This window comes from Jaculus jaculus, chromosome 7, assembly GCF_020740685.1.
Source record: "Jaculus jaculus isolate mJacJac1 chromosome 7, mJacJac1.mat.Y.cur, whole genome shotgun sequence".
In the NCBI taxonomy this organism is placed as follows: Eukaryota; Metazoa; Chordata; class Mammalia; order Rodentia; family Dipodidae; genus Jaculus; species Jaculus jaculus.
In genome coordinates, this window is record NC_059108.1 from 154309189 (window position 1) to 154334293 (window position 25105).

At 51.5% G+C, this 25105-nt stretch overlaps 1 protein-coding gene across 5 annotated transcripts in view; it reads left to right on the forward strand.

Moving 5' to 3' along the window:
* Clmn (calmin) overlaps nt 1-25105 on the forward strand; it is a 105169-nt gene that overhangs the window by 65555 nt on the left and 14509 nt on the right. For all 5 annotated transcript variants that reach the window (XM_004665550.2, XM_045154154.1, XM_045154155.1 and 2 more), the window contains exons 2-8: nt 4330-4391; nt 8868-8963; nt 11688-11771; nt 17048-17140; nt 19180-19370; nt 23425-23618; nt 24164-24246. In XM_004665550.2, the coding sequence (XP_004665607.2) occupies nt 4330-4391; nt 8868-8963; nt 11688-11771; nt 17048-17140; nt 19180-19370; nt 23425-23618; nt 24164-24246 (803 nt within the window). The remainder of the gene's footprint in view (nt 1-4329; nt 4392-8867; nt 8964-11687; nt 11772-17047; nt 17141-19179; nt 19371-23424; nt 23619-24163; nt 24247-25105) is intronic.

Consider the following 25105-nt stretch of genomic DNA (forward strand, 5'->3'; position numbering starts at 1 on the left):
TGGCTCTCCTGCACTCCTGCTGGCTAGCGTTTTTATAGCACCTTTATTACTCTGTTGTTGCCCACACTGGGCCCCACAACTGCTGGTGAGAAGGCCAGACCCTTCCAGAGAAACTGTTTCCTACACCTTTACAACGTGAGAGGAAAAAAGGGACCGTTGGATTAATGGAAACAATATAAAGTTTATGGAGTCTTGGCAGGCCAGAAATAGGAATGCCTGCAGGGTGGGGGTATGGTTTGAAATGGAGAAGGCCATTCAAGAGCAGAGGGACCTGTGCTGAGACACCAGACAAAATCGCCCCGTTCAAGGTGTGCCATGTGGCCCTGGGGACCAGGGCAAGTAGCCTGAGGGAGCAGCTGGGAATGTTTCCTGGTGACCTCTCGCCTGTCAGGCTGTGCTCGTTGTGTAGACGAAGACCAGGTAAAGGTGTTTTGTAAGCCGTGAACTTGCCCGAGGTTGCAGAGTAGCCGTGAAGCCCGCGTCGTGCTCTGGGGGAGGCTGGGTTCCTTCTCCGTGCTTCTCTCTCCTGTGTACTCAGAGACGCACCCCTCTTTAAGATGCTGAAAATGCCTCACTGCAGGTTGGAACACTCTTGCTGTTTGTGATTGAGTCTCACCCTCCCCATAGCCCTGCCTCCGTGCCTTCCCTGGGGGCAAAGCTATGAACTTGTGCTTGGGTTTCCCGCTGGTCGAGTGAGGCTACCCTGAGGCTGGTTCTAAATCGGGGCCTTCCAGAGCCCTTCTGTTGCCCACTTTGCACCTAAGACTCTCTTAGGACCCTAGAGCAGTCCCATGGCGTGTGATGTCACCTCCTCCTGTCTCTATCACCCCCAGTATTTCTAATTCTCTTCTTCCACATATGTATCTTGTGATGTCTCTTTTTTTCTCTCTCCTCTACTTAGCTATGAATTCTTGGAGCGCGGATTCCGTGAACGCTTAGTTCTTCATGGCTGGTTTTCCCACAGGGCCTGACAGACATTTTTCTAGTGGATATATGCTGCATAATTGTCATCTGGGAGGGTGGGTAGATGGATGGATGGATAACTAGATGGTCAGGTGGGCGAGTACCTGGCTGAATGGCTGGCTGAGTGGGTAGATGAACGGATGCGTAAGTCAATGGGTCGGCAGGTGGATAGATGAGATCTTCCTAGGCCAAAAGACACCACTGGTGTTCATATGTGCACCCTCATATGCAGGCCCTCCAGCAGCCTGGCCCTGCGTCTCCCAGGCTGTTTACTCAATACACTTCTGTTTCAGGGGATATTCTCTCCTCTCTCTGAGGCCAGATGGAGAAACCAGCCTGGGCGTTTGAATGTGTGTATAAATACTTTACAGTCCCATAAACTTGTTTAAAGACAGGTGAGGTGAAAGTATAAACTTGGGCAGCCTTTAGGGAGGGCAGTTTGGAAGTGGCTGTTAAAGTTTTAAATGTGCCTACCACTAAGAGCCAGCAGCTCCACTGTTGGCTGAGAAGGATAAAAAAACAAAAGCATTCACGCATTTGTACACAGACAGCTGTGTGCCAGGACGCTGGTGTGAGGACGGTCATAGCTGTGGAAGCTTAGAAGTAGCCCTCCTGTCCAGTGGGAGAGGGACGGTAACCCAGAGGAAGGACTCTGCACCGTGGAAAACTGCAGCCACCAAAGGGAGCAAGGTAGCCAGGTCTGCGCACACACCTTCCATCCTGACACTCAGAAGGCTGTGGCAGAGCGATTGCTGTGAGCTCAAGGCCAGCCTGGGCTCCAGGATGAGTTCCAGATCATCCTGGGGGTACAGTGAGACTGCCTGGGGAAGGGAGAGCAGGAACAAGGTGGACGTATGCACGGAGGTGCACAGAGCTTGGCTGGTGCCGTGACAGGCCCCACTCCATGCGTGGGGAAGCCGCCGAGAGCCTGCCTTGCTGTGTCTCATTTCCATCAGCCTCTGTTCCTTTCTCCCTCCCCTCCCTGTGCGTGATGCACGATGCAGTCTACTGGAATTCGATCTTTAAATCTTATGCATACTTGGCAGTGACCTTCCCCTTTGGAAAAGGAAAGAAAAGCCTTTATGTGCATAATTACTGTCCATGGCTCTTCAGCTAAAGAGATTGGAAGGCACGATATTATAATTTAACCTAATAACGAGGCCAAGAGGGAGAGCCAGAAAACCGTAGCCTTTTTACTTCAGGAGACAAATTGGCTCATGTTTTCCCCTTACTGGAGGAGTGTGAAATGGTTTTAGGCATCTGCGCCATGATCTTCCACGGTACTGAAACCCACAGCTGACAGTTAGGAGTCAGCTAGCTCAGCGGTTCAAGGGCATGTCCTGAGAGGCATGGTTGCCAGCTCCAAGGTGTCAGGCCTGCACCCAGATGCCATCCAGGGGACTCCGTGCAGGTAGAGGCGCTAAGGCCTCAGAGCTCGGAGGGGTGGGGGCAGAGCTCAGGATCCAGAGTTCCAATTCGGCTGCCTGCTTGAGTGTTTAGCCCTTAGTTTCTTTTTCTTTTGTGCACACATGTGCGCATGCATGCTTCTGTATTTGCAGGTGAGTGTGTGGGTGTGTGTTTGTGCATGCCTGCATGTTGACACCAGAGGACAACCTCGGGCATCATCCTTTAGGCCCACCATCTCTGATGTAAGGTTTCTCAGTGGCCTAGAACTCACCAAGTAGGCTAGCCTGGCTGGCCAGTGAGCCCCAGGGATCCACTTTGTCTCCTTCTCCAGGTCCTGGATTACAAGTGTACATGCACGGGGGGGTGGGGGGTAGAGGACAGCTTTGGGTGTTGCTCCTCAGGTATGCCATCCACCTTTTTAATAAAAGTATTCTATTTGAAAGGGACAGAAAGAGAAAGAGAGAAGCAAAGAGAGAGAATAGGCACACCAGAGCCTCCTGCCACTACAAACGAAGTCCAGATGCATGCACCACTTTGTGCATCTGGCCCTATGTGGATACTGGGGAATTGAACCCAGGTTGTCAGGGTTTGAAAGCAAGTGCCTTTAACCACTGAGCCATCTCTCCAGCCGCACACCGGCTTTTTCACTTGGGTTCTGTGGCTTAAACTCAGGTCCTCGTGTTTATAAATAAGGAGATGCTTTGCTCAGTTTCTTTGTCTGTAAAGCAGAAGCAGTAGCCTTCCTGCCTGCGTGACCCTGGGCAAGTAGGACGTCTCCCTGGTGTCAGTTGTCCCATCTGAAGGTGGTCGTGGTGCAGGCCTGCGCAGGGCCGGCTGTGTGGAAGTGCTCAGTGGAGTGCTCATTCTTATTTCTTAAAATGAGAGGTGGGGGTGGGGTGGCGGGAGAGGGAGGGAGGGAACTGGAGTGCCAGGGCCTCCAGCCACTGCAGTCACACTCCAGACACGTGCGCCTCCCTATTCCAGGTGTCACCTTGTGTGTCTGGCTTACGTGGGTTCTGGGGAGTCAAACTTGGGTCATTTGGCTTTGTAAGCAAGCACCCTAACCACTGAGCAGCCTCTCCAGCCCTCACTCAAGTTTGTTTTTTTGGGAGGGTGGAGGCGTGGAGGCGCACGCCTTTAATAGCAGCACTTGAAGGCAGAGGTAGGAGGATCGCTGTGACACTCAAGTTTTTAACAAGCCTCTTCACTGCTGTCATGGACACTTTTGCTTGGAACTGGAAGAGCGAGAACTGAATCCAGGCCTTCCATTTCCAGGACACTGGCTGATGTGGGGCAGACCTGAGGGCATCCCAGGTTCATCTCTAGAATAGTTTCTCATTAACAGGAGCTGTTGTACGGTGTATGGATTAAGAAAGGGGAAAAACACCCAGAATGTAGTTGATGGGTGGCAGTGCCCATTGTGAAGAAGCCCATTTGGAGAATGCCATCCCCTGGGTGAAAAGGATCTAGTCCTGGTTTATAGCCTTCCTCTCTGTGGCTAGGCAGCTAGTACCTGCAAAATCCTCCCTTTCTGAAGGTTCCAAAGTCAACCCTGACTCTATGAGTAAGCCATGAATCTGCGCGTGGGGATATGTACCTGAAATCAGCACTCGGGAGGCTGAGGCAAGGAGGATCAGGGAGTTGAAGGCCATCCCAGCTCCTCACACCTATCTACACCACAGACGCACAGCCCCAGTGCCTAGTGGGTGATCTTTGGTGCTCCACCAGAGCCTCTCAGCCTGCAGTCAGGGGTTGCTCACTGTTGATCTGGATTCCCGGGGTACACAGAGGCTTGGGACTTGGGCTGGGAAAACAGGACCAGGTGTCAAGTAAGTTGGTGGGGCCCTGCTCTTCCTGGGAGCCTGCAGGGCTGTCCTCAGGGTCTCTCCCGGGAAGCGAGGGGAGAGCTTTGCATACCTTTCATCTGTACCCAGGCTAATGGTGGTTCTTTGTTTTCAGTTGAGAGGGAAAATGTGCAGAAGAGGACTTTTACTCGGTGGATAAACCTACATCTGGAAAAGGCAAGTGGGGTCCTCGGGGCTGGTGTGTGACAGAGTCACCTGTAACTAGGCTGGCTGTTCTGCAGCGTGGGGGGAGGAGGTGCCGCTCTGCCCCGCGTGCTCCTGATGCACTTGAGCATTGGTGCGTGACTTCTCGCTGCTGCTTACGCCTAGTGTTGGGAGCAGAGAGGAAACAAGGCTGTCCTCCTGTGATCACCGGTGCAATTAGGCAAGGGCGATTTCTGTCTTTACAGTAGGAATCCATGTGCGGATGCTGGAAGACAGTCCATGTCAAATAAAACAATCCCCACACTTTCATGGACAGGAGATAGTCACCCTCCACCTCAGACAGGAGCATCCTGACGCTGGGGCTGGTGAGAGCCGTTTGAACTGATTTATGCTACAGCTCTGGACATCTTTTAACAAAGCCAGATTCCCTTGTTAATCACATAACAGTAATAATGCCCGCCCCTCTGATGCACTTGCCCCTGCCTCCGGCAGCCTCCCTAAGTGCAGCCAACACATGTGCCAAGTGCCCTGATTCCTCCGGAATCCAAATTACCCCTGCGGGATCCTTCCTTTCTAGCGGGAGCAAAGTCTTCGCTAACTCTTAACAAAGTGCCAACGCTGGGCATGGTTTCCTACATCTGTAATCTCAACACTCAAGAGGCTCAGAAAAAAAAAAAATCCAAAAAGAAAAGGGAATAAAATCTGAAAAGAGAACAGGCTGAGGCACAAGGATCCGTGTGTTGGAGAGCATCCTGGGCTACATAGAGAGACTTTGTTTCAGAAAGGTACAAGGGGGGAGGAGGCAGCGGCCACCTCACCTCTCCTGCGGTCTGCTCCGCCCTGGGTGTCAGGTATGGACACCACATAGGGTGAGGAAACAGTCACCCGGACATTGCAAAGCCTTCCTGAACTCTCTCTGGCTTCTCCTTGGGGTCCCCTCGCCTCCCCAGTTTGTTTTCTTTCTCACAGTCCTTTAGCCATGTTACTCCGAGTTGCATTGTGCCCATAAGCTGCTGATGTTCATGCCACCCCATGGCAGCTGACCGGCCCGCGACACCCAGAGCAGCTGCCAAGGCGAGGAGGAGTGAGCGGAGAAACAACTTCAGTGAGAGGGAGGGCCCGAGCAGGAAGTGAGGCTGGGCCCCATGACTAAGAACACTCGACATTCCCTTCGTAAGAAACTGACTCATGGGGCTGGGGAGATGGCACAGGTTAAAGGCACCTGCTGCCCACGTTTAATTCCCTGGCACCCAGGCACACATGTAAAAGCCAGATGGACCTGGAAGCTCACGGGCCAGCTAGAATGGTGCACAGACACCAGCAAAATAAGGAGAGACCTTGTCTCTAGAAGAATGTGGAAGGAAAGACCAAATACCCCAAGGCTTCCCTCTGACCTCCACATGCGCACATGCATGCCCCATTCTCTCTCACACACACAGACACACGTCAACAAACAAATGAATAAAAAGCTAATGCAAGCAGGGCGTGGTGGCACATACCTTTACTCCCAGCACTCCGGAGGCTGAGGTAGGAGGATTACTGTGAGTTTGAGGCCAGCCTGAGTCTATGTAGTGAATTCCAGGTCAGCCTGGGCTGGAGTGAGATTGTACCTGAAGAAAAAGAAAATATTAAAAAAAAATTTTTTTTAAGTTTATAAAAAAGGGCTGGAAGGATGGTTTAGCACTTAAGGTGCTTGCCTGCAAAGCCAAAGGACCCAGGTTCAATTCCCCAGGAGCCACGTAAGCCAGATATACAAGGAGGCACATGCATCTGGAATTCATTTGCAGTGGCTAGAGGCCCTGGCACATCTATTCTCACTCTGTCTATCTCCTCTCTTTCACTCTGCTTGCAAATAAATAAATAAACTAAATTAAAAAGCTAATGCATGTTACCATAGTCATTTCTTCCTCCTTATGTGCCGCTCTGGCTCTCCAGGTCCTCCCAGCCCATCTCTTTTGGAAACCGGCCATAACCCCCCCCCCCCATGGGACTTCAGGCTCTCCTCTCCTCTGAGGAAGTACAGCAGTACCTTGTTAATTAACCTGGGGAAACCATGGAAATGACTAGCAAGCAGAGAAAGTAAATACAGCTTTCAGGAAGTGAAGGTCTTACCGGCAATTCTCCTTCACGTGGCCCGGTTTTGCACTAAAATATTTCCCTAGCATGCACACGGCCCATCTGACCTCTGTCCCTCCTGCAGAACGGGCGACATGGTGATGTCATGTTACCTTTTAGCATGCTCACCTACTACAAATCGCACATGAAGCATTATCAATCCTTTGTCAGTTGTTGTGACTTTTGGCACATTTTTCGCGTTGTGTAAAAAGTGAAACATTTTGAAAGGGTTGGGGAGGAAATCCAGTCCCCAGCCCTGAGCTCAGTGAACTCCTAAATCAATGCCTGATGCCTGTTGCGGCTGGGAATTCCTAGCAGGGGACGGAGGAGATGCGTGTGGGGATGGCTGGGAATTCCTAGCGGGGGACCGACCGAAAAGAGTCTTTGGGATGTTTCCTTCTTTTCTTCTCCTTTTGATTAAAAAAATAAACAAACCCAGGAAAGAACACCTAGACATACAGCACTCACCCACCACCCAATGTGAACCTCTGTTAGCAAGAATTTTCTCCTCAGCCAGTCCACCTCTTGCCTCCTTTTTGGGGCAGGTAGGCAGCGCCCACTCTGAGGATAAATCAGACAGCACCTGAAACTGATGCATAATAAACAGGGCAAAATTAACAGCAGAGTTTCCAGCCCTGAGACTTTCAAGATCAACCTTTCGTATGGAGGAAACCCGGGAACTCCTTGGTGAATTGGGCTTAACTGTAATTTGAAAGCTGTCAGGAATATTTACTGAGTCTCTGGCTTCTGGAAAAATTCCCTAATTTACCAGAGGAGTTAGATCATGCAGAAAGCCCTGGAGGTGCTGCTGGTCTGGCCTTACCGTCTCCTGAAGCTTGGGGGACTGGGCCTGCGAGGGTTTGGGCTGGAGCTGTTTCGGTCTCCGAGCCTGCCCCCCGCCACCGTCCTACTCTGGATCCTGGCCAAGACCATGTTTGATACCCTACAGAGGCCCTTACAGGAACTGCCGATGGAAATTAGTCTTCAAGTTTAACTCCAAAGTCAGCCAGGCTGGTAACTGGGACTTTTGTTAGCCCATTTATCAGGGGTGTTTAGTTCAGATCTCTTGTTTTTATACCTCACATGAAAAAGAATAACATTTCTCTAAGAGTCTGTAATCTGATGCTGACGTGGAATGTGCTCAAGGCTGCAGGGTCTGACTGCAAAGAAAATAAGTTGCTTTTGGTTCAAAATCACTGCTGCCCTTGAGGCAAAGCCCTTTTCGGTGCACCTGGAGGTGGAATCTCCTCTTATTTTGACTAACTGGGGGTGCTGGGGCTCATATAAAGAATAAGGAAATGCCACTTTCCTTTATAAAAAAGGGAAACACAGCCCCGCCAAGGCTGCCACAGAAGGAAAGAGGCTTTCCCAGAGAAGGTGGTAGCCACGCTTGCACTGCATTTCCAGAAAGTCCTTCAGCCCTGGGTCTGAAGCACTACATCCGGCCCCTGTCCCCCATCTCCCTGAGGGCTAAAGAGCCTCCAGGGTCACTAACTGGCCAAGCCCCGGTGCCTGAAAGGGGAAGAGGAGTTCCTGCCCCCCAGGGGTCCTTTAGCACACCTGCAGCCTAGAGTTCTGCTGCAGTACTCCAGCAGGGCCGCGATGCCGTCCAGCTTGGTCAGTGCACGGAGCCTCAGGAGGCTGCGCATACGGAGACCCCCAACAGGATTGGAGACAGGATGCTAGCTGACAAATACCCAGGCTGAGGCTCATACCAAGGCAGCATAGCTCTAGGTTCACTCAACGGGACTTTACCCAATACCTACTGGATGATTTTGAGCCTCAGTTTCCCCAAAACTGAAGGGCTTGTACTGGGTTATTTTCTGTCAGCCCTAATAGAATTAGTTGTATTATCTGGGAGGATTGCCCAAGCATGCGATCTCTTTTCCTTTTTTTTAAAAAAAAATTATTTATTTATTTGAGAGAGGGGGGAGAGAGGGAATGAGTAGGCATGCCAGAGCCTCCAGCTACTGCAGACAAACTCCAGACGCATGCACCACCTTGTGCATCTGGCTTATGTGGGTCCTGGAGAATTGAACCTGGGTCCTTTGGCTTTGCAGGCACTCTTTTCCTTTTTAAACAGAAACCTGTATGTGACCCGATTTGAGGTCTGAGCTCTCAGGCTAGGAGGGTCACCAAGGCCGTTTATTCTATCAGCCCTTGTTGCTGAGTTCTCCTGCCAAGTTGCCTTGTATCCGCTGGCCAGGGGTCCCCTCCAACACCATAGGTTCCTAGCTCCTCAGGGGGTCTTTCTACCTGCAGATAGAGCTGGGGCGCTGCAGGTTCTCTCTTGAGCCCAAACTACATCTCAGAAATAGTTCTGTGAATTACATCGATGGCTAACTGGTTTCTTCCTGTCCTCCTGGTCCATAGTGCAACCCACCGCTAGAAGTTACAGACCTGTTCGTTGATATCCAAGATGGCAAGATCCTAATGGCTTTGTTAGAAGTCCTGTCTGGGCGCAGTCTGGTATGTATATCGCAGAAAGGTCGGGGAGAAGTAAGGGACACACCGCTGAAGGTTTCTTTTCTGTGTGGACATCAGTTTTCAGTCTCTATGAAGAAATACCTGGAGCAGACACAAGGAGGAAAAGTGCCTTTGGGGTCGCAGTTTCAGTGCATGGTCGCTTTGCCCCGTTGCTTTGGGCCCTGAGAAAAGGCAACGTAACACAGCAGGACCACTGGATAGGGACCTCGCGCCTCACGGCAGCAAAAAGAAAGAGAGGAAGGAGTCCTGGTAGCCTTTCTAGGGGCACTGCCCCAATGACCCAGCTCGTGAAGCTTCCGCCATCTGCCAGCAGCGCTGCAGGCTGGTCAGCAAGCCTTTGATAGATGGGCCATTCCGACCACTCAGGTGTAGATGGCTTTATATCATTCTACACGCGCACACATCATTTACGTCCTCATCCAGTGGACGTAGATCCTGCAGGAGGAAATGTTGAAAGGTGACATTATCACTAAGGGTGGTAAAAACATGTACAACCAAGCATGCAAATATAGCAGGGCATGATGGTGAAAACCTTAGTCCCAGCACTCGTGAGGCAGAGGGAGGAGGATTGCCGTTATTTCGAGGCCACCCTGAGACTACATTGTCAATTCCAGGTCAGCCTGGGCTAGAGTGAGACCCTACCTCAAAAACAAACAAACAAACAAAAGCAAGTATAGGGCTGGAGGGCTTAATGGTTAAGGTGCTTGCCTGTGAAGACTAAGGACCCAGATTTGATTTCCAGTACCCACATAAGCCAGATGCACACGGCGGTGCATGCATCGAGTTCGTTTGTAGTGGCTGGAAGCCCTGGCACTCCCAATTCTCCTCTCTCTCATAGGAAAAAAAAAATTAAAAACTAAATGCAAGTATAGAGGGCTAAAGAGATGGCTCAGCAGTTAAGGCACTTGCCTACAAAGCCCAAGGCCCCAGGTTTCATTCCCCAGTACCCATGCAAAGCCAGATGCACAAGATGCTGCATGCTTCTGGAGCTTGTTTGCCCTGGCATGCCTATTCTCTCTCTCTCTCTCTCTCTCTCTCTCTCTCTCTCTCTGTCTGCCTCTCTCCCTCATAAAAAATAAATAAATAAATACTTTTATAAGCATGCAAATATAAGGCCATAGAAATAGTCAAACGATTAAAGGCACTTGCCTACAAAGCCTGATGGCTCAGGTTTGATTCCCTGCGAAACACATAAAGCCAGATGCCCACAGCGGCCCATGTGTCTGGAATTTGTTTGCAGTGACAAGAAGCCCTGACACATCCATTGTCTCTCTCTCTCTCTTCAAATAAATAAATAATTCTTTTAATGCAAGCATAGTGGCGGGGCGTGGTGGCACACACCTTTAATCCCCCACTGTGGAGGCAGAGATGGGATCGCTGTGAGTTCAAAGCCACCCTCAATACTACATAGTGAATTCCAGGTCAGCCTGGGCTAGAGTGAGACCCTGCCTTAAGACAAAAAAAAAAATAAATAAATAAAAACAAGAAAAAGGAAAAGCACTCCACTTCTGTTCTCCAGTTAGGGCGGCTGGGATCTATATCGCAACCCGTAGCCCTCCCCACCTGGGCTTTCCCACTGCTTATATGGGAAATGACCCCAAGTGCCCTTGGAGGCAGTGAGCTGTGCAAAGCCAGGCGAGGAGTTCTTAGCAGATCGCAGAGTGAGCAGTAGCTTAGCCCCCCAAAGCTGCTGAGGTGACGTGCTCTGGCCCCTTCTTCTGTGCTCCCACAATCACAGGCTCCCATTTGGTTGCCAGGGCACCAGGCAGCAGTCTTCATAGCCTTGGCCTTGAACCTGCAACCCAGCCAAGAATCGACCTCTACTCCCGTTCACTGGGCAGCTTCCTCCTGGGGAACTGACAGGTGTGCTCCCAGAGAACAGCGACAGGCTGACAGTGACACACAGCTTCAGTTGACTCTCTGGTACCCAGTGGCAAAACTTATGCTGCCAACATTTTAGCCACCCCGTTCCTCCTCCCCCCCCCCCCCCGGCCCTGTCTTTCTCTCAAACTATCTGCAAAGCACTTGGCCAAAAAGCAACAGCATCTACTGCCACCGGGGACGCCTGAGCCGGTGATTTAGCAGCTGAGTGGTGAAGCGAGCCCTTGCTGTGCTATTGAGGGGTGGGGTCAGTGTGGTTAGGAAAGCCTGTTACCACACTCCCTGGAGATGGGGGTCTGACTAGCCAGGAGCTGAGTGGAAGAGAAAACTGGACCCATCTGCCCCAGGTGGCGCTTCCCGTATTGGCCAGCTCTAGGGAGTCAAGTCCCAGGCACTGTAAACAAGCCACGCTGGTGTTCGGCGACCTGTCCTGAGAGGTGGGAGTGTGTGTCATCAGGTGGGTGTAAGCCACAGCCCCTAACTTCCTTCAAAACTATGTGCGGAAAAAGGTAGAGAGAGGAGCTGGGAAGATGGCTTAGCAGTCCAGGGTGCTTGTTTGCAAAACCTGATGGCCCCACTACATAAAGCCAGATGCACAAAGTGGTCGCAGGCATCTGGAGTTTTGTTTGCAGTGGCAGGAGGTCCTGGCACACCCGTGCTCTCCCACTCTTTCTCTCTCTATCAAATAGATAAAAATATTCTTTAAAAAAATACCAGACAAAAAAAGAAAGAAAAAATAAAGGGAAAGCACCGCAAAACGCTGGCGCAGCTTAGCTCGGTGGCCCGGCCCGGCTCAGAGCGCCTGCCTCCCGCTGTGTTTTTCAGCTGCAGGAGTACAAATCCTCATCGCATCGGATTTTCCGCCTGAACAACATAGCAAAAGCACTGAAGTTTCTGGAAGATAGCAACGTAAGTGTTTGAAGTCAGTCTTCCTTGTCCTGGGATGAAAGGGCAGGATTAACTGGACACTCGGTGATGGTCACAGGGAGAGGTGTGTATTTTGCCAGGCTATGGCAAGCTCAGGGTGAAACCACTCAAAGAGACCACCATTTTGGAGTCGAGCCCCAATGCTATGTCTATCTAGCCGATTTCCATGGGCTTTAGAACCCCAAGGGTGGCCGGCTGGTTCTTAGATTGTTGGTATTTGTGGACCTTTACTCTTTCCGCGCGTTCTAGTAAAAGTTGAGTGTAATGTTCTCTGGGGACATAGGATATGAGAGGAAGGAGGGAGGGAGGCAAGGAGACTCCATGCCCCAGGGAGAAATGGCTGCACGATCACTTCTTTGATAGGAAGTCCTGCCCTTGGGCCTGTTTCCTGTCCTTTATGAACAGGAAGAGGAGGAACCTGGGAAGAGAAGGGGTCCAGGAATGGTGAGATCTCCAAACTGCCCTTGCATGAGGTTTCTTACAGTCACTGCTCCTGAACTTGTCTGGCTTGGATAGCAAAACTTGACCCTGAAGGGTCAGTCCTTTGAGGTTCTTCACAGTAAGAGAGAGGCAGACCTGGACTGCTTTCAGCAGAAGAGGAATTGGTTGAAGGATGCCCAGTAGCTTGTAGAGGGACCTAGAGAATCAAAGATGAACTCTGGGTCTGGAACAGTGGCTTAGCAGTTAAAGTGCTTGCCTTTGAAGACTAAGGACCCAGGTTGGACTTTCCCGATCCCACATAAGCCAGATACACAAAGGTGAGGCAAGTGCAATGTCTCACATGCCCACTAGGTGGCAGAAGTGTCTGGAGTTCAGTCGCAGTGGCTAAGGCCCTATCATGCCAATCCCCCTCTCAAATATAAAAAAATAATAAATATTCTTTTAAAAAGATAAACCCAGGCTGGAGGGATAGCTCAGTGGTTAAGCACTTGCCTGTGAAGTCTAAGGACTCCAGTTCAAGGCTCGATTCCCCAGGAGGGGGCACACACTTCTGGAGTTTGTTTGCAGTGGCTGGAGGCCCTGGCATGCCCATTTCTCTCTCTCTCTCTCTCTCTCTCTCTCTCTCTCTCTGCCTTCTTGTCTGTCACTCTCAAATAAATAAATAAAAATAAACAAACAAAAAAATTAAAAAGATAAACTCTGGGGAGGCCAGGAGCCTCGCTTTTCACAGGGCTGCTGGAGAGCCTGGGGCAGCCATGGCTCTACAGCCCTGCCCTGCGACTTCCAAAGGAGCTCATCACGAGTTGTCATCCTGGGCTGGATGAGGTGGTCGCCAAGCCTGGGTCTGAGCCACGTCCCCCGTGCAAGGGGCGTGGCTCGGGAGCGCCCTTGCTTCTGTAGCAGTGCGCTCTGTCTCCCAAGAGCCACGTGGTGGAGACTGCGCGGACACCGGCGGCTCAGGTGGAGGAGGCCAGAAGCCCATCAACGGACAGATGGATCCATGCTGGAGACTGCTGTTCAGTTGTGGGAAAGACCAGCACTGGTGTGTACAATAGCACGGGACCGTGGACACTGCTGAGTGACAGCGGCGGGCATGAAAACTGCTTACCACGTGCTTCCACGCTCGCGGAAGGCCCCGGGGAGTCTCGGGAGAGGAAGTGGATGAGCGCTAGTCTGGGGGCTGGAAGGAGGCGGAAGGATACACGATGATAGCGAGAGGGTGCAGGGCTTCTCCTTGAGGAGGTGAAAATGGTCTAAAATTGACGACAGTGATGCTTAAACATGTCTGTGACTAAACTAAAAGCCACTGAATTGTACACTCCAAGTGGACAAATCGAGCAGAATGTTTGTGATGTCTCAATGAAGTGATTACAAAAGCAAGCTTATCCCAGATTCATTCACAAGTTCCCTTTCTGTGGGGTCGGTTACGCTGTCAGCTGTCACTTGAGCCGGGACCGCCTGGTCCTGGTGTGACTGCGTTAGCACCAATGCCAGTCTCCCCACTCACGTCCAGGAGCCATGGGGAAATTGTGCACTTCTCTAAGTAGAAGGGACAGAAACAAAACCCGCCTTGGGACGCTGCTGAGGACACAGTGTGGCCGCTCTGGCCAAGTGCCCAAGTGCCACGTAGAGTGAGGGCATCGTTAGCGCCCACTCTTACTGCCTGCCCTACTGGATCGACTGAACTTACACACAGTTTGACCACCTGTGTCCCCGATAACTCAGTCATCCTTGGGTTGCCCTTGCTGCTGCCTGCCCACGTGGATGTGTGTGACCTGATGCGGGCAAACACTCTGCCCATTTTGTCACAGTCACCCGGGGCACATGGTAGGCTTCCTCTGACAGCCCTGCAGATTACGTTTACTGAGTGTCTTCAGGGTCATGGGGTGTGCAGTGGACGCGCAGCTGTGTAAGGCACACGTGAACCTTCAAGACGCTCAGGGTCCGGAGCAGGAGCACGCAGGTGGACAGCGGGCTTGCAGAGCCGTGACTCCCGCAGAGGCGAGGAGCACAGCTGGGGAGGCTGTTTTCAGTGGGGGACAAGTCCGTGTGCACATTGTGGTGCCATGGAAGAGGCTGAGAAGGCCTGACCCACTGGGCCCACCTAAGGGCCTTTCCCAGCAGTAACTGTCCTAAAGGTACAGTAGGCCATTGAAGGCCCTGCCCCTTTCCCTTTTCTTTTTCAAGAAATATCCCGAATGTGGGTGCACATTCGCCCCATGTCCTAGCTGGGTAGGACAAGCGAGTGGCCCCTGAGACGACAAGTCCAAGTAAGGGAGATGGGGAAGCTGGCCTTTCAGAGGCAAGCTCTCTATTCCATTCCTAAACCCACAAAGTACTCAAACAACCTCATTGGCTTCTTCCTGTCACACTGCCCTAGCTCCAAAAGGGACAGGTCTTGAGCCTCTGCTGAGCCACCACAGTGCCCAGCCCTGCTGTCCTGGGGTGCCGGGACCAGCTCGCGTGTACCCTTCTCCCCACACTGTGGCCCACAGAGACAGGCTGCACTCTCAGGACCAGCTGAGACCTCCAGCGAGTAACTCAGCCTGAGCCTTGGCTCTGTCGCCTTTGAAACGGATCCACTGAGTAGTGAAGGGGCTAGCCCAGGAAGCTGTTGTCTCGGGTGCACCCGAGTCACCACGTAACCAAGCTGGCCCATTAGTGTTCCGTGTGGCGGAACCAGTGCAGTAAGGGACCCGAGGGCAGGACACTGTTCTTGAAGCTCTAGACTGAAAATGACACTACATTGGCTGTCACTGAAGATGGATGTGTCCGGGGTTGTCTGCCCATCACTGAAGATGGATGTGTACAGGATTGTCTGTCTCCCACTAAAGATGTGACACTCAGGACAAAATCTTTGCTATACCTTTCCTTGGGGCCTTGAATTTACCACAGTCAGCACTTTCCCTTGACCTCAGGAAGTGCTTCGATCTTCTAATGAGCTTTTCAAGAGCCAGCTTCTCTCTTCCCCCACTCTGTGGAAGAGACCCCATTACAGTCATGGTGTCCCCTACAAGGCAGCTCTGTCACTTTTTCTGGGACCTCAGCTCCCTGGAGATGCCTTCCTCTGGGAAGAAGCGAAGATGAGGATGACCAAGTCCCGTAACTATCTGCAGCCCCTCGGACTGGAATGTTCTATAAGCTGTGTACCAGAGGGAGCTGTCAGGCAGGGCTTGGGGAGGGGGCAGGAAGGTCTCAAAAGTGATTCCTCATGTGGGGTGAGTGCTCGCGAGGAACAAGATTGGACCTGAGTTTGATGGGCTGTGTTACTCACAGTAGTGACGACTTCCTTCCTGGCTTCTAGTCTGCCAACGATGAGCACGTGTTGTCTGAATCACGTTCTTGGCATTGACCACGAAAAGCTGTCAACTAAGGAGCGGGGACGTCACCCTTGATTAGGGTACCCCAGCCTTAACTGGTGTTGTCAGAGCCCCCGACAAACTGATAGGATCAGAGACCCAAGTCAAGTGATCTAAACAGCTGTGATGGAGAGGGAGCAAGGAAAGTGGAGAAGCAAGAAACATTGCTGAGGAAACGCTCTCTTAAGTTTGCCCTTCCCAAGGGTCCCGGGATGGATCTTGCGGTGAGGGTTTCACAGGTTGTCCTGATTAGCTCGTGTCTCCTCTCTTCCTCTGAAGACTGCTTGTGTGCATTTGTGAAGTGTCCTTCAAGCAAGGAGAAGAGGAAAATGGGACAGAGACCCAGGAGCCTCCCCAGGCTCATTTACTGTTTGGCCCAGGGAGATTGACAGAGGGCTGAGCCACAAATTTAGACACTGCTGCAGAGTGAAATGACAGCTCTTGACCCTGAGCCTGCACTTGAACCCTGCACCCGTTCAAATGCGGACTGTAGGTACAGGGGCGTTCACTAACTTGATCCCTGGGGATGTGGGCGACACTGGTCCTAGGGACCACACATGGCCTCAGGTATTCACCGAGAGTGTCCTCCTGTGGTCAGGCACAGGTGAGCCAAAGAGAGGCTTCTCCCATGGGCACCTTGTAGTTCACTGGCAGGACAGTCTGTATTAGCGCCACTGGGGCTCTTTCTAACTGGCAGTGGGCTGACGTGCCTGGTCCATGATGGTCTGTGTCAGTCAAGTGTGAGCTAGATCTGGAAGTTTGTTGGTGTTCCTGTGCTACCCAGAGAGACCTTCCATACCGTCGTTTCCCCCTTGTATGTGTATGCGTGTGTGGTGTTCGTGTGTGTGCATGCATCTTTGCGTGGGAGCATTTGTACAGGCCAGAGGTTGATATCAGATGTCTTCCTCACTTGCTTTCCACCTTATTTACCCAGGGTCTGTCACCGAACCCAGGGCTCCCTGACTCAGCTTGTCTAGCTAGCCAGCTTGCCCTCCAGATCCCGGGTCTCCCCGTGCCCGGCACTGGGTTGACAGGAGGGATGGCCACACAGCTGCCTGACATTTATGTGGGTGCATAGAATTCCAGTCTTCATGCTTGTGTGACAGACGCTTTACCCACTGAGCTGTCTCCCCAGTCCTCACTCTCCCCTCTTCCCCTGTAAGCTGTGTAACGCTGGACACGTTGTTTCTCACTGTCCAAATGCCATGGTAACGCACAGGGATGAGGGTCGTATCTATGATAGGTTTGCAGTGAGGGTGAACTGGGTCAGTGCTTGTCAGAGGTCACTGTTGTGTTCCCACATGGTAAGGACTGTGGAGGTGGTTATTACACTTCTGCATGCTGGGTGTCCCTTGGGCAGTGGCAGGTGACGCAGGCAGAACAGCCTCACCAGGCTCCCAAGGGCAGCACAGGTGGCGGCCCAGCACCCCGCTGCACTCATCAGCTGCTCCTCTCCAGGTGAAGCTGGTCAGCATCGACGCAGCGGAGATAGCGGACGGCAACCCCTCCCTGGTCCTCGGGCTGATCTGGAACATCATCCTCTTCTTCCAGGTAAACCCTTCCTTCCTCTGAAGCATGTGGTGGCAATCCTGAGTCCATGTGCCCCACAGACATGTGTCCACATGGGGGACACGTGAGACTCAGCTCCGTGGATTCAGAGTTTTCCATGAACGAGACCCAGGAAGGGGAAGGCTGATGGTCATCGCTTTGTGACCATCTGTTGCAGTCACCTTCTCGTTGCTGGGACAAACACACCCACAACCAAAGCAGGCCTCATTTCATTCTTCAGTCTTGAAGGGGTGCTTTGTCGTGATGGAGAGCAGGGGCTGGGTGTCACATCTTTCCACAGAAGCTGGGAACTAACAAACAGCAAGGGTGAGCTGGCTAGTCAACACCCAGGAGGGCTTGACTGGTAAACCTCAAGATCCACCCCCAGTGACCCACCTCCTCTGACAAGCCTCCACCTCCCAGAGGCTCCCCCAGCTGGGAGACTGAATATGAAGCTTAATCACAAACATGCGAGGCCATGGCGGACAATTTACATTCAAACTACCACACTGTCCTCCGAGTGAAGATCCACACCAGGGAAGATCTTTGGAGCTCTTGGCTCAAGCCTTGTGTTCCTAAGAGGCAAACACACACACACACAGTTTGGAGTGTTGAACTGACCCTCATTTTGCACATCTGTGAAATGGATCAGTGGTCATAAGGTGTGAGCAGTGAGAAGAGCCTTGTGTGAGCACCCTGTCCCCATGTAGTGCTTTCACAGGGCTCAGTCAATGGCTCTGTTACCAAGCTGCCTGGGAGATACTGGAGGCATCTGGAACTGTGTTGCATGCTTACAGATCCAGACCTTCATTCGCTTATTTAGTAAGTGTCTGGTGCATTTCTTAGTGTAGCAGCAGCTAGACAGACAGGACCCTGTCCTCTCGAGAGATCACAAACAGGTCAGTCCCACGTTACAGAACCCAAGGGTGCAGGTCACAGTTGCAGTGTGAACAGGGTGTTTTCAGAGTTCCTGTCAGGGTCAGCTACCTCAGCTGGGTGAATCAAAGTGAGGAAAAGGCACTGGAAGAAGTGACCAGAGCTAGGTTTTGAAGGGCGAATAGGAGTGTGCCTAGAGCAAGAATGGTGTTAAATATTAAATACAGCCATTGAATCTGTCACTGGGTCTGGGGCAAGTCCTGGGGTTCCGCATTCCTCACATATGTCCCCATGGGAGAATTTCCATGCGGGAGGAAAGGGACAGCCAGCAGGACCAGAGTGACCGGGTGCAGCACAGCTTGATGCAGCCTGAAAGTGCCAGCCAGTGAGGGGAGTGGGGCATAGGGAGTTGGGTCAGGAAGGAGGGCGCAGTCCCGTGCCAGCAAGCGGGGCTTCCTTTCCCTCGCCAGAGAACTGAGCCCTTCAGCCAGGGGGATGTGGCTCTGATACAGGAGTCTGGAGTGTCTTTGAGTGTGTTTGGGCTTTTAAGTCAGGAGTTGGGGTGCTGGATGCTCATGGTCACCCAAAACTTCCAGTGAGTCGGTGGCCTTCCAGGTTCTTGTCTTGTGAATTTGACAAATGAAGTCCATGGGCCAGAGAGGGAGCCATTTAGGCAGGTTTTGTTATAGAACTTGAGAGAAGGAAAGAAGGCGGTCTGCCTGTATCAGAGGAGGGATCTCCAGAAACAGGACACCGTTCCGCAAGATTTATTTTAGGAAAGGAAACAAAGGAGAAAGACCCTGAGACGGGAGGGTTTCTAAGCGGGGGATCTTCATGGCGGCTTGGTTTCTTATGGAAACAAGGCTTGTAAGGATGGGGAGTGATCTGGTGAGTGTAGGTGCCATGCCAGGTCCTAGTGACATCTTTACGTCTGGGGAATTTCTTTAGTGGACAAGAGACAAGAGAAAACCAGATCCCCCTCTTACAGGCTCAAGGGCATTTCCAACTTTTAGCCAAGACAATGAAGTGTTCCCTTTCGGGGCCCTGCCACCCTAAACTACCTCTCCAGTTCCCGCCTCCTGTTCTTCATCAGCCGCTGGCCACAGGGGTCTGCTTGCAGGGAGGCCCTGACTGTCACGGTGTCTGCTGTGCCCTGTTCCCTCCAGATTAAGGAGCTCACGGGCAACCTCAGCAGAGGCTCCCCATCCTCCAGCCTGTCACCTGGCTCCGGGGGCACAGACTCCGACTCCTCCTACCCCCCGACCCCCACCACCGAGAGGAGCACAGCGATATCTGTGAAAGACCAGAGGAAGGCCATCAAGACCCTGCTGGCATGGGTGCAGAGGAAGACGAGGAAGTAAGCCACAGCCACGCCGCAGGCTGTCCCCAGACTGTCCCCAAGCCCAGGGAGGAGGGTGCCTGGCCTTGGGTGGGCAAGGGAGGGCAGATTTTATCCTTTAAAGCACCAGGGGTCTGTGTGTCCCCTGTTTTATGGGGACAGAATACGGACTTGACATGGGGCACTTTTCTGTTTTGTTCTGTTTTTTTGAAATTATTTATTTATTTTTAAGCAGAGAGAGAAAGAAAGAGGGAGAGAGAGAATGGGCACACCAGGGCCTCTAGTCACTGCAAACGAACTCCAAGTGTACACGCCACTCTGTGCATCTGGCTTTACGTGTGTTCTTGGGAATCGAACTTGGGTCGTTAGGCTTTGTGAGCAAGTGCTTTAACCACTGAGCAATCTCTCCAGCCCCACTTTTCTGTTTTCTCACACGCAGAGTAAGTGTCCCGCAGAGTTTGGTTTGCAGAAAGCAATTGAGGATTTGAGTAGAAGACAGGGGGACCTCTTTCGTGTCACCTCCCCAAACAGGCCGTCTCTTAGATGCTGGAAGACAGGGGGACCTCTTTCGTGTCACCTCCCCAAACAGGCCGTCTCTTAGATGCTGGAAGACAGGGGGACCTCTTTCATGTCACCTCCCCAAACAGGCCGTCTCTTAGATTCTAGAAGACAGGGGGACCTCTTTCATGTCACCTCCCCAAACAGGCCGTCTCTTAGATGCTAGAAGACAGGGGGACCTCTTTCGTGTCACCTCCCCAAACAGGCCGTCTCTTAGATGCTGGAAGACAGGGGGACCTCTTTCGTGTCACCTCCCCAAACAGGCCGTCTCTTAGATGCTGGAAGACAGGGGGACCTCTTTCGTGTCACCTCCCCAAACAGGCCGTCTCTTAGATTCTAGAAGACAGGGGGACCTCTTTCGTGTCACCTCCCCAAACAGGCCGTCTCTTAGATGCTAGAAGACAGGGGGACCTCTTTCATGTCACCTCCCCAAACAGGCCGTCTCTTAGATTCTAGAAGACAGGGGGACCTCTTTCGTGTCACCTCCCCAAACAGGCCGTCTCTTAGATGCTAGGAAGATACGGGTTTATTGGTGAGCCTCAGAAGGTCCTTCAAAATCTGCAACTACTAAAAAGTAATAGTTCTGGAGAGATGGCTCAGCAGCTAGAAGCACTTCTGACAGCCCAGGTTTGATTTCCTAGTACCCACATAAAGCCAGATGCACGAAATGGCATGTGCATCTGGATGTTGTAGTGGCAGAAGGTCCTGGCATGCCCAAACTCACTCTTTCTGTGTGTTTCTCTCTTTCTGACAAATAAATAAAAATATTTTAAAATATTCTATTTATTTGGGGGAAATGGGCATGCCAGGGCCTCCAGCCACTGCAAACGAACCCCAGACGCATGTACCACCTTGTATCTGGCTTACATGGATCCTGAGGAATTGAACTGAGGTCCTTTGGCTTTGTAGGCAAATGCCTTAAGCACTAAACCATCTCTCCAGCCCAATAAAAATATTTTTATAAGAAGTAATAATGAAAGCTACACATACTTGTCTGGCTTGGCCTTCTCCAGATTGGGACAAGTGAATTCTGAGCCAAGTCCAGGCCCCTGGCCCCTTGGCAGCCCTGTGCCAACACCTGAGGGGTTTGATTAATCTTGTGTCAGCCCCTTGGCCCTAAGCAGGGGCATCACAGGCCTCTGCAGAGGAAGACATGCCCACTAGGGGCCATCCCAGCTCCTCTGTGTTCAACCTGGTGAATGGCTTAGCTCTCTAAGCCTCCCCTACAACATGGTGACATCATTTGCTGCCTTCCAGGATAGCGACGACAAAATGAAATAAAATCCATGAGAGCAGCTTGCCCCACGCCAGCTCCTGACAGACACTTAATAAGTTTCTGTTCCCGCCTCCCCAGTGTCTGGGAAGAAGAGATGGAAAAGAGGCTGGACCTCGGCAGTTTGCCGGAGGGGTGAAGTTGAAAGATTAGAATGGGTTTCTGTGCAAACATGAAATGTTCAGGAATAAATTAACTCAAAGAGAGTGCATGGCCAGGGGCCCAAGTTGGGGGATGGTATGGCTGTGAAGGAAAGGAGGCAAAGGGGAGGATGGGACCTCTCTGCGTCCATTTATGGGGGTGGTCACGTGACTGCTTGGACCGGGATTCATGACCGCTGGTGACTTTGGCTTGGTTCATGACTGAACCAAGAGTCTCAGGAAGCCGTGCTAGAGATGGTTGGTATCCTGGCTTTGAGCATGTCCTCAGATGGACAAGGGTCTCCAGGAACTATGTATCTGGGGTTTTGCAACCTTCTGGGAATCTGAAATGATTTCTGAATTAGAAGACACTTGGTTTTGTTTTACTCTAAGGTCCACAATAAGAAATTGGTGCTGTTGGGCTGGGAAGATGCTCGGTGGGTAACATGCTTGTTGCACAAGCCGGATGACCTGAGTTCAGATCCCTGGTCCCCATGTAAAAATGCCAGTTTGGCAGGTGCTCCTGTCCTCTCAGTACTGGGGAGATGGAGACAGGGGGATCCCTGAGGCTGGCTGGCTGGTGAGCTCCTAGTCAATGGTAGACTCAAAATAAATTGGTGGAGGGGCTAGAGAGATGGCTTAGTGGTTAAGGCAGTTTGCTGTGAAACCAAAGTACCTAGGTTCAGTTCCCCAGGACCCACCTAAGCCAGATGCACAGGGTGGCGCATGCATCTGGAGTTTGTTTGCAGTGGCTGAGGGCCCTGGCACCCATTCTCTCTCTCTGTCTCTCTCTTCAGTCTCTTTCTCTCTCTCTCTCAAATAAGTAAAATAAATAAATAATTTTTTTTAATTTGGTGGAGAGTGATTGAGGAAGACACCTGACATTGACCTACATGGGCATATACACATGTGCACTCGCACACACAGGAACAGGCACACACATGTATGGAAGGAGAAGTGGAAGGAGAGAGGGAGGCAGGGAAGAGGGAAAGGAGGGAATGAGTGAACAAAGTTGGCGCTGTCCTAACGGATGATCCTGACAGGAATCATTGTTGGTACATTTCTTACTGCTTATTCCTCATTCTTATGTTTAATATTTTGCTCATTTATTGATTTGCAAGCAGAGAGAATGAGAGAAAATGAATGGGTGCACCAGGGCCTGTATCCAAGGCAAATTCACTTCAGATACGTATGCCACTTTGTGCACCTGTCTGGCTTTTTATGTGGGTACTGGGGGATCAAACCCAGGTCATTAGGCTACAAAGGCAAGCACCTTAACCACTGAGCCATCTCTCCAGCCCTATTTGCTCATTCTTTTCTTTAAAAAAAAAATTTTATTTATTTATTTGAGAGACAGAATGAGGCAGAGAGAGAGAGAGAAGGAGGGAGAGAATGAGCGTGCCAGGGCCTCCAGCCACTGCAAAGGAACTCCAGATGCATGTGCCCCCTTGTGCATCTGGCTTACGTGGGTCTTGGGGAATCGAACCGGGATCCTTTGGTTTTGCAGGCAAACACCTTAACTGCTAAGCCGTCTCCCCAGCCCCCCCTCATTCTTAAAGGAGGAATTTGATTTGTGTTTATAATGCTGTAGTGAGGGGCTTCCATGTGCCCCCCACCTGGCACACCAGGTTGACCACAAGACATGGAGGAAAAACCTCGCCCTTCCCCATAACACCAGGCCCCCAGATTGCTCTGTAATAATCCCTACTTTGTAGCTGAAGGATTGTAGGGCTTGGAGAGGGTATGTGACAGGCCCAAGGCCACAAAGCCAGATGTATAGGGGGGCAGCTGGGGTAGGAACTTGAGTCTTCCTGGCACACCCCAAGCACTCCATTTTCAATATCTCGGCTGACACAAGCAGTGCGCATAGGAGCTCTTTTATGTACTTGGAGACTTGGGAGTGCAGGCTCCCGTGTTGTCTCTCCTGCATCGCACACACACACCTCTTGCTCCGCTGTGTGGAAAGGAAGTGCGACTGCTCTGTCCGGGGTGTCTGCCTGGCGAGGTGGCCGTCTGCAGCCCCTCTGAGGCTGCAGTGTGCTCACCTTCTCTCTCGTGGCCGTTGACTAGCCTGACCTGTGGCCCTGCTGGCTACCTCCAGGTATGGCGTGGCGGTGCAGGACTTTGCGGGCAGCTGGAGGAGTGGGCTGGCTTTCCTGGCTGTGATCAAGACCATCGACCCCAGCCTGGTGGACATGAAACAGGCTCTGGAAGATTCCACACGGGAGAACCTGGAGAGGGCCTTCAGCATTGCCCACGATGCCCTGAACATCCCCAGGCTTCTAGAGCCGGAAGGTGGGGCGATTCTCCCCCTCCCCTTCTGGTTCATGATGCCCTGCACAGGAATGGCCACTTTTGTGTCCACCACAGCAGTGGATGTCTTACAGCATAAAACCCAGCCTGTGTCTCAGACACATTTCTTAAGGACAAAGTCCTATCAACAGAATGACAGAGTTGAGGGTGTGAGTCTCTTCTGTCATGCTGCTTTTCACATTGGGGTGGCTTATTTGGAGAGCTCCCCTACAGCCGGATGTCATGGCCACCAGACTTGCTGGTGGAGACAGCAGGGAACTGGCTGACTGATACCTGGAGAAGGGAGCAAGACTGGAAAGGACAGACAGAATCTTGGGTGTAAAGGGCCCTGGGCCTTTCACCCCAGTCCCTCTGTCCTGTGGCCAACTATGGGACTTAAGCCAAAGGGATCACCCTCTCTGAGCCTCAGTTTCCACAAGTGGGAAAGACAAAGAGAGAATCTGCAGTGAGGTGTGGGCTCCCTCCCTGTTAGCCCCCCGTGACAGGAGTGTCTGTGTGTCTCCTAAGTTGTGTGTCTTTCTCAACAGACATCATGGTGGACACACCGGATGAGCAGTCCATCGTGACTTACGTGGCACAGTTTCTAGAACGCTTTCCGGATCTGGAGCCCGTATGTTTGTTTTCCTTATTGTTAATTCAGAAGTTGTACATCTGCCTGGCTGGCCAGAGGACAAAGGCCAGGCTGGGCTGTTCTGCGTGGCTGCTGGTATAAGCACAAGTCAACCTCAAGTTCCTTGCCTGCCACATGGAATTGATATACATTAAGCTACAAATATATACATTAATATATATAATCTATAAATATCTCACACCAACCTCTTTCCTTATCAAACTATCAAGATTACAAAAGATGCTTATAATTCAGACCAGCTGCTTGACTCTTTAGATAGCCAGTGGAATATTTCTTCAATCCATCATATACATGCCTTTAATCCCAGCACTCAGGAGGCAGGAGGAGGATTGCAGTGAGTTCGAAGCCACCCTGAGACTACATAGTGAATTTCAGATCAGCTGGGCTAGAGCAAAACTCTATCTCAAAAAACATAAGAAAAAAATTATAAAAGATAATGACCATCCCAAAGCATGCTGTGTATTTGTGTGCATGTGAGTATGCATGTATGTGTGGTGTGTGCGTGTGTGTGTGTGTGTGTGTGTGTTTTCCTTTTGAGTCAGTCTCATTCTGTAATCCAGGCCAGCCTGGAATTTATTTATGTAGCCCAGGCTAGCCTGGAACTTGCCGTCCTCCTTTCGCTGCAGCCTCCTGAATTGCTAGGCTTACAGGTGTGCAACCACCACGTCTTACTCATGCGTTTAGTCTTAGAATCCCAGATTATTCTCAGGGCTAAGTTTTAGGGGTACAGAATCAAGCCTTTGAGAAGTTTTCATGGCTTCACTGAACCCTGCTCCACCCCGACACCCCCCCGCCATGCCCAACCCTGAGAGAACACTAACTAGAGAAGCAACCACAC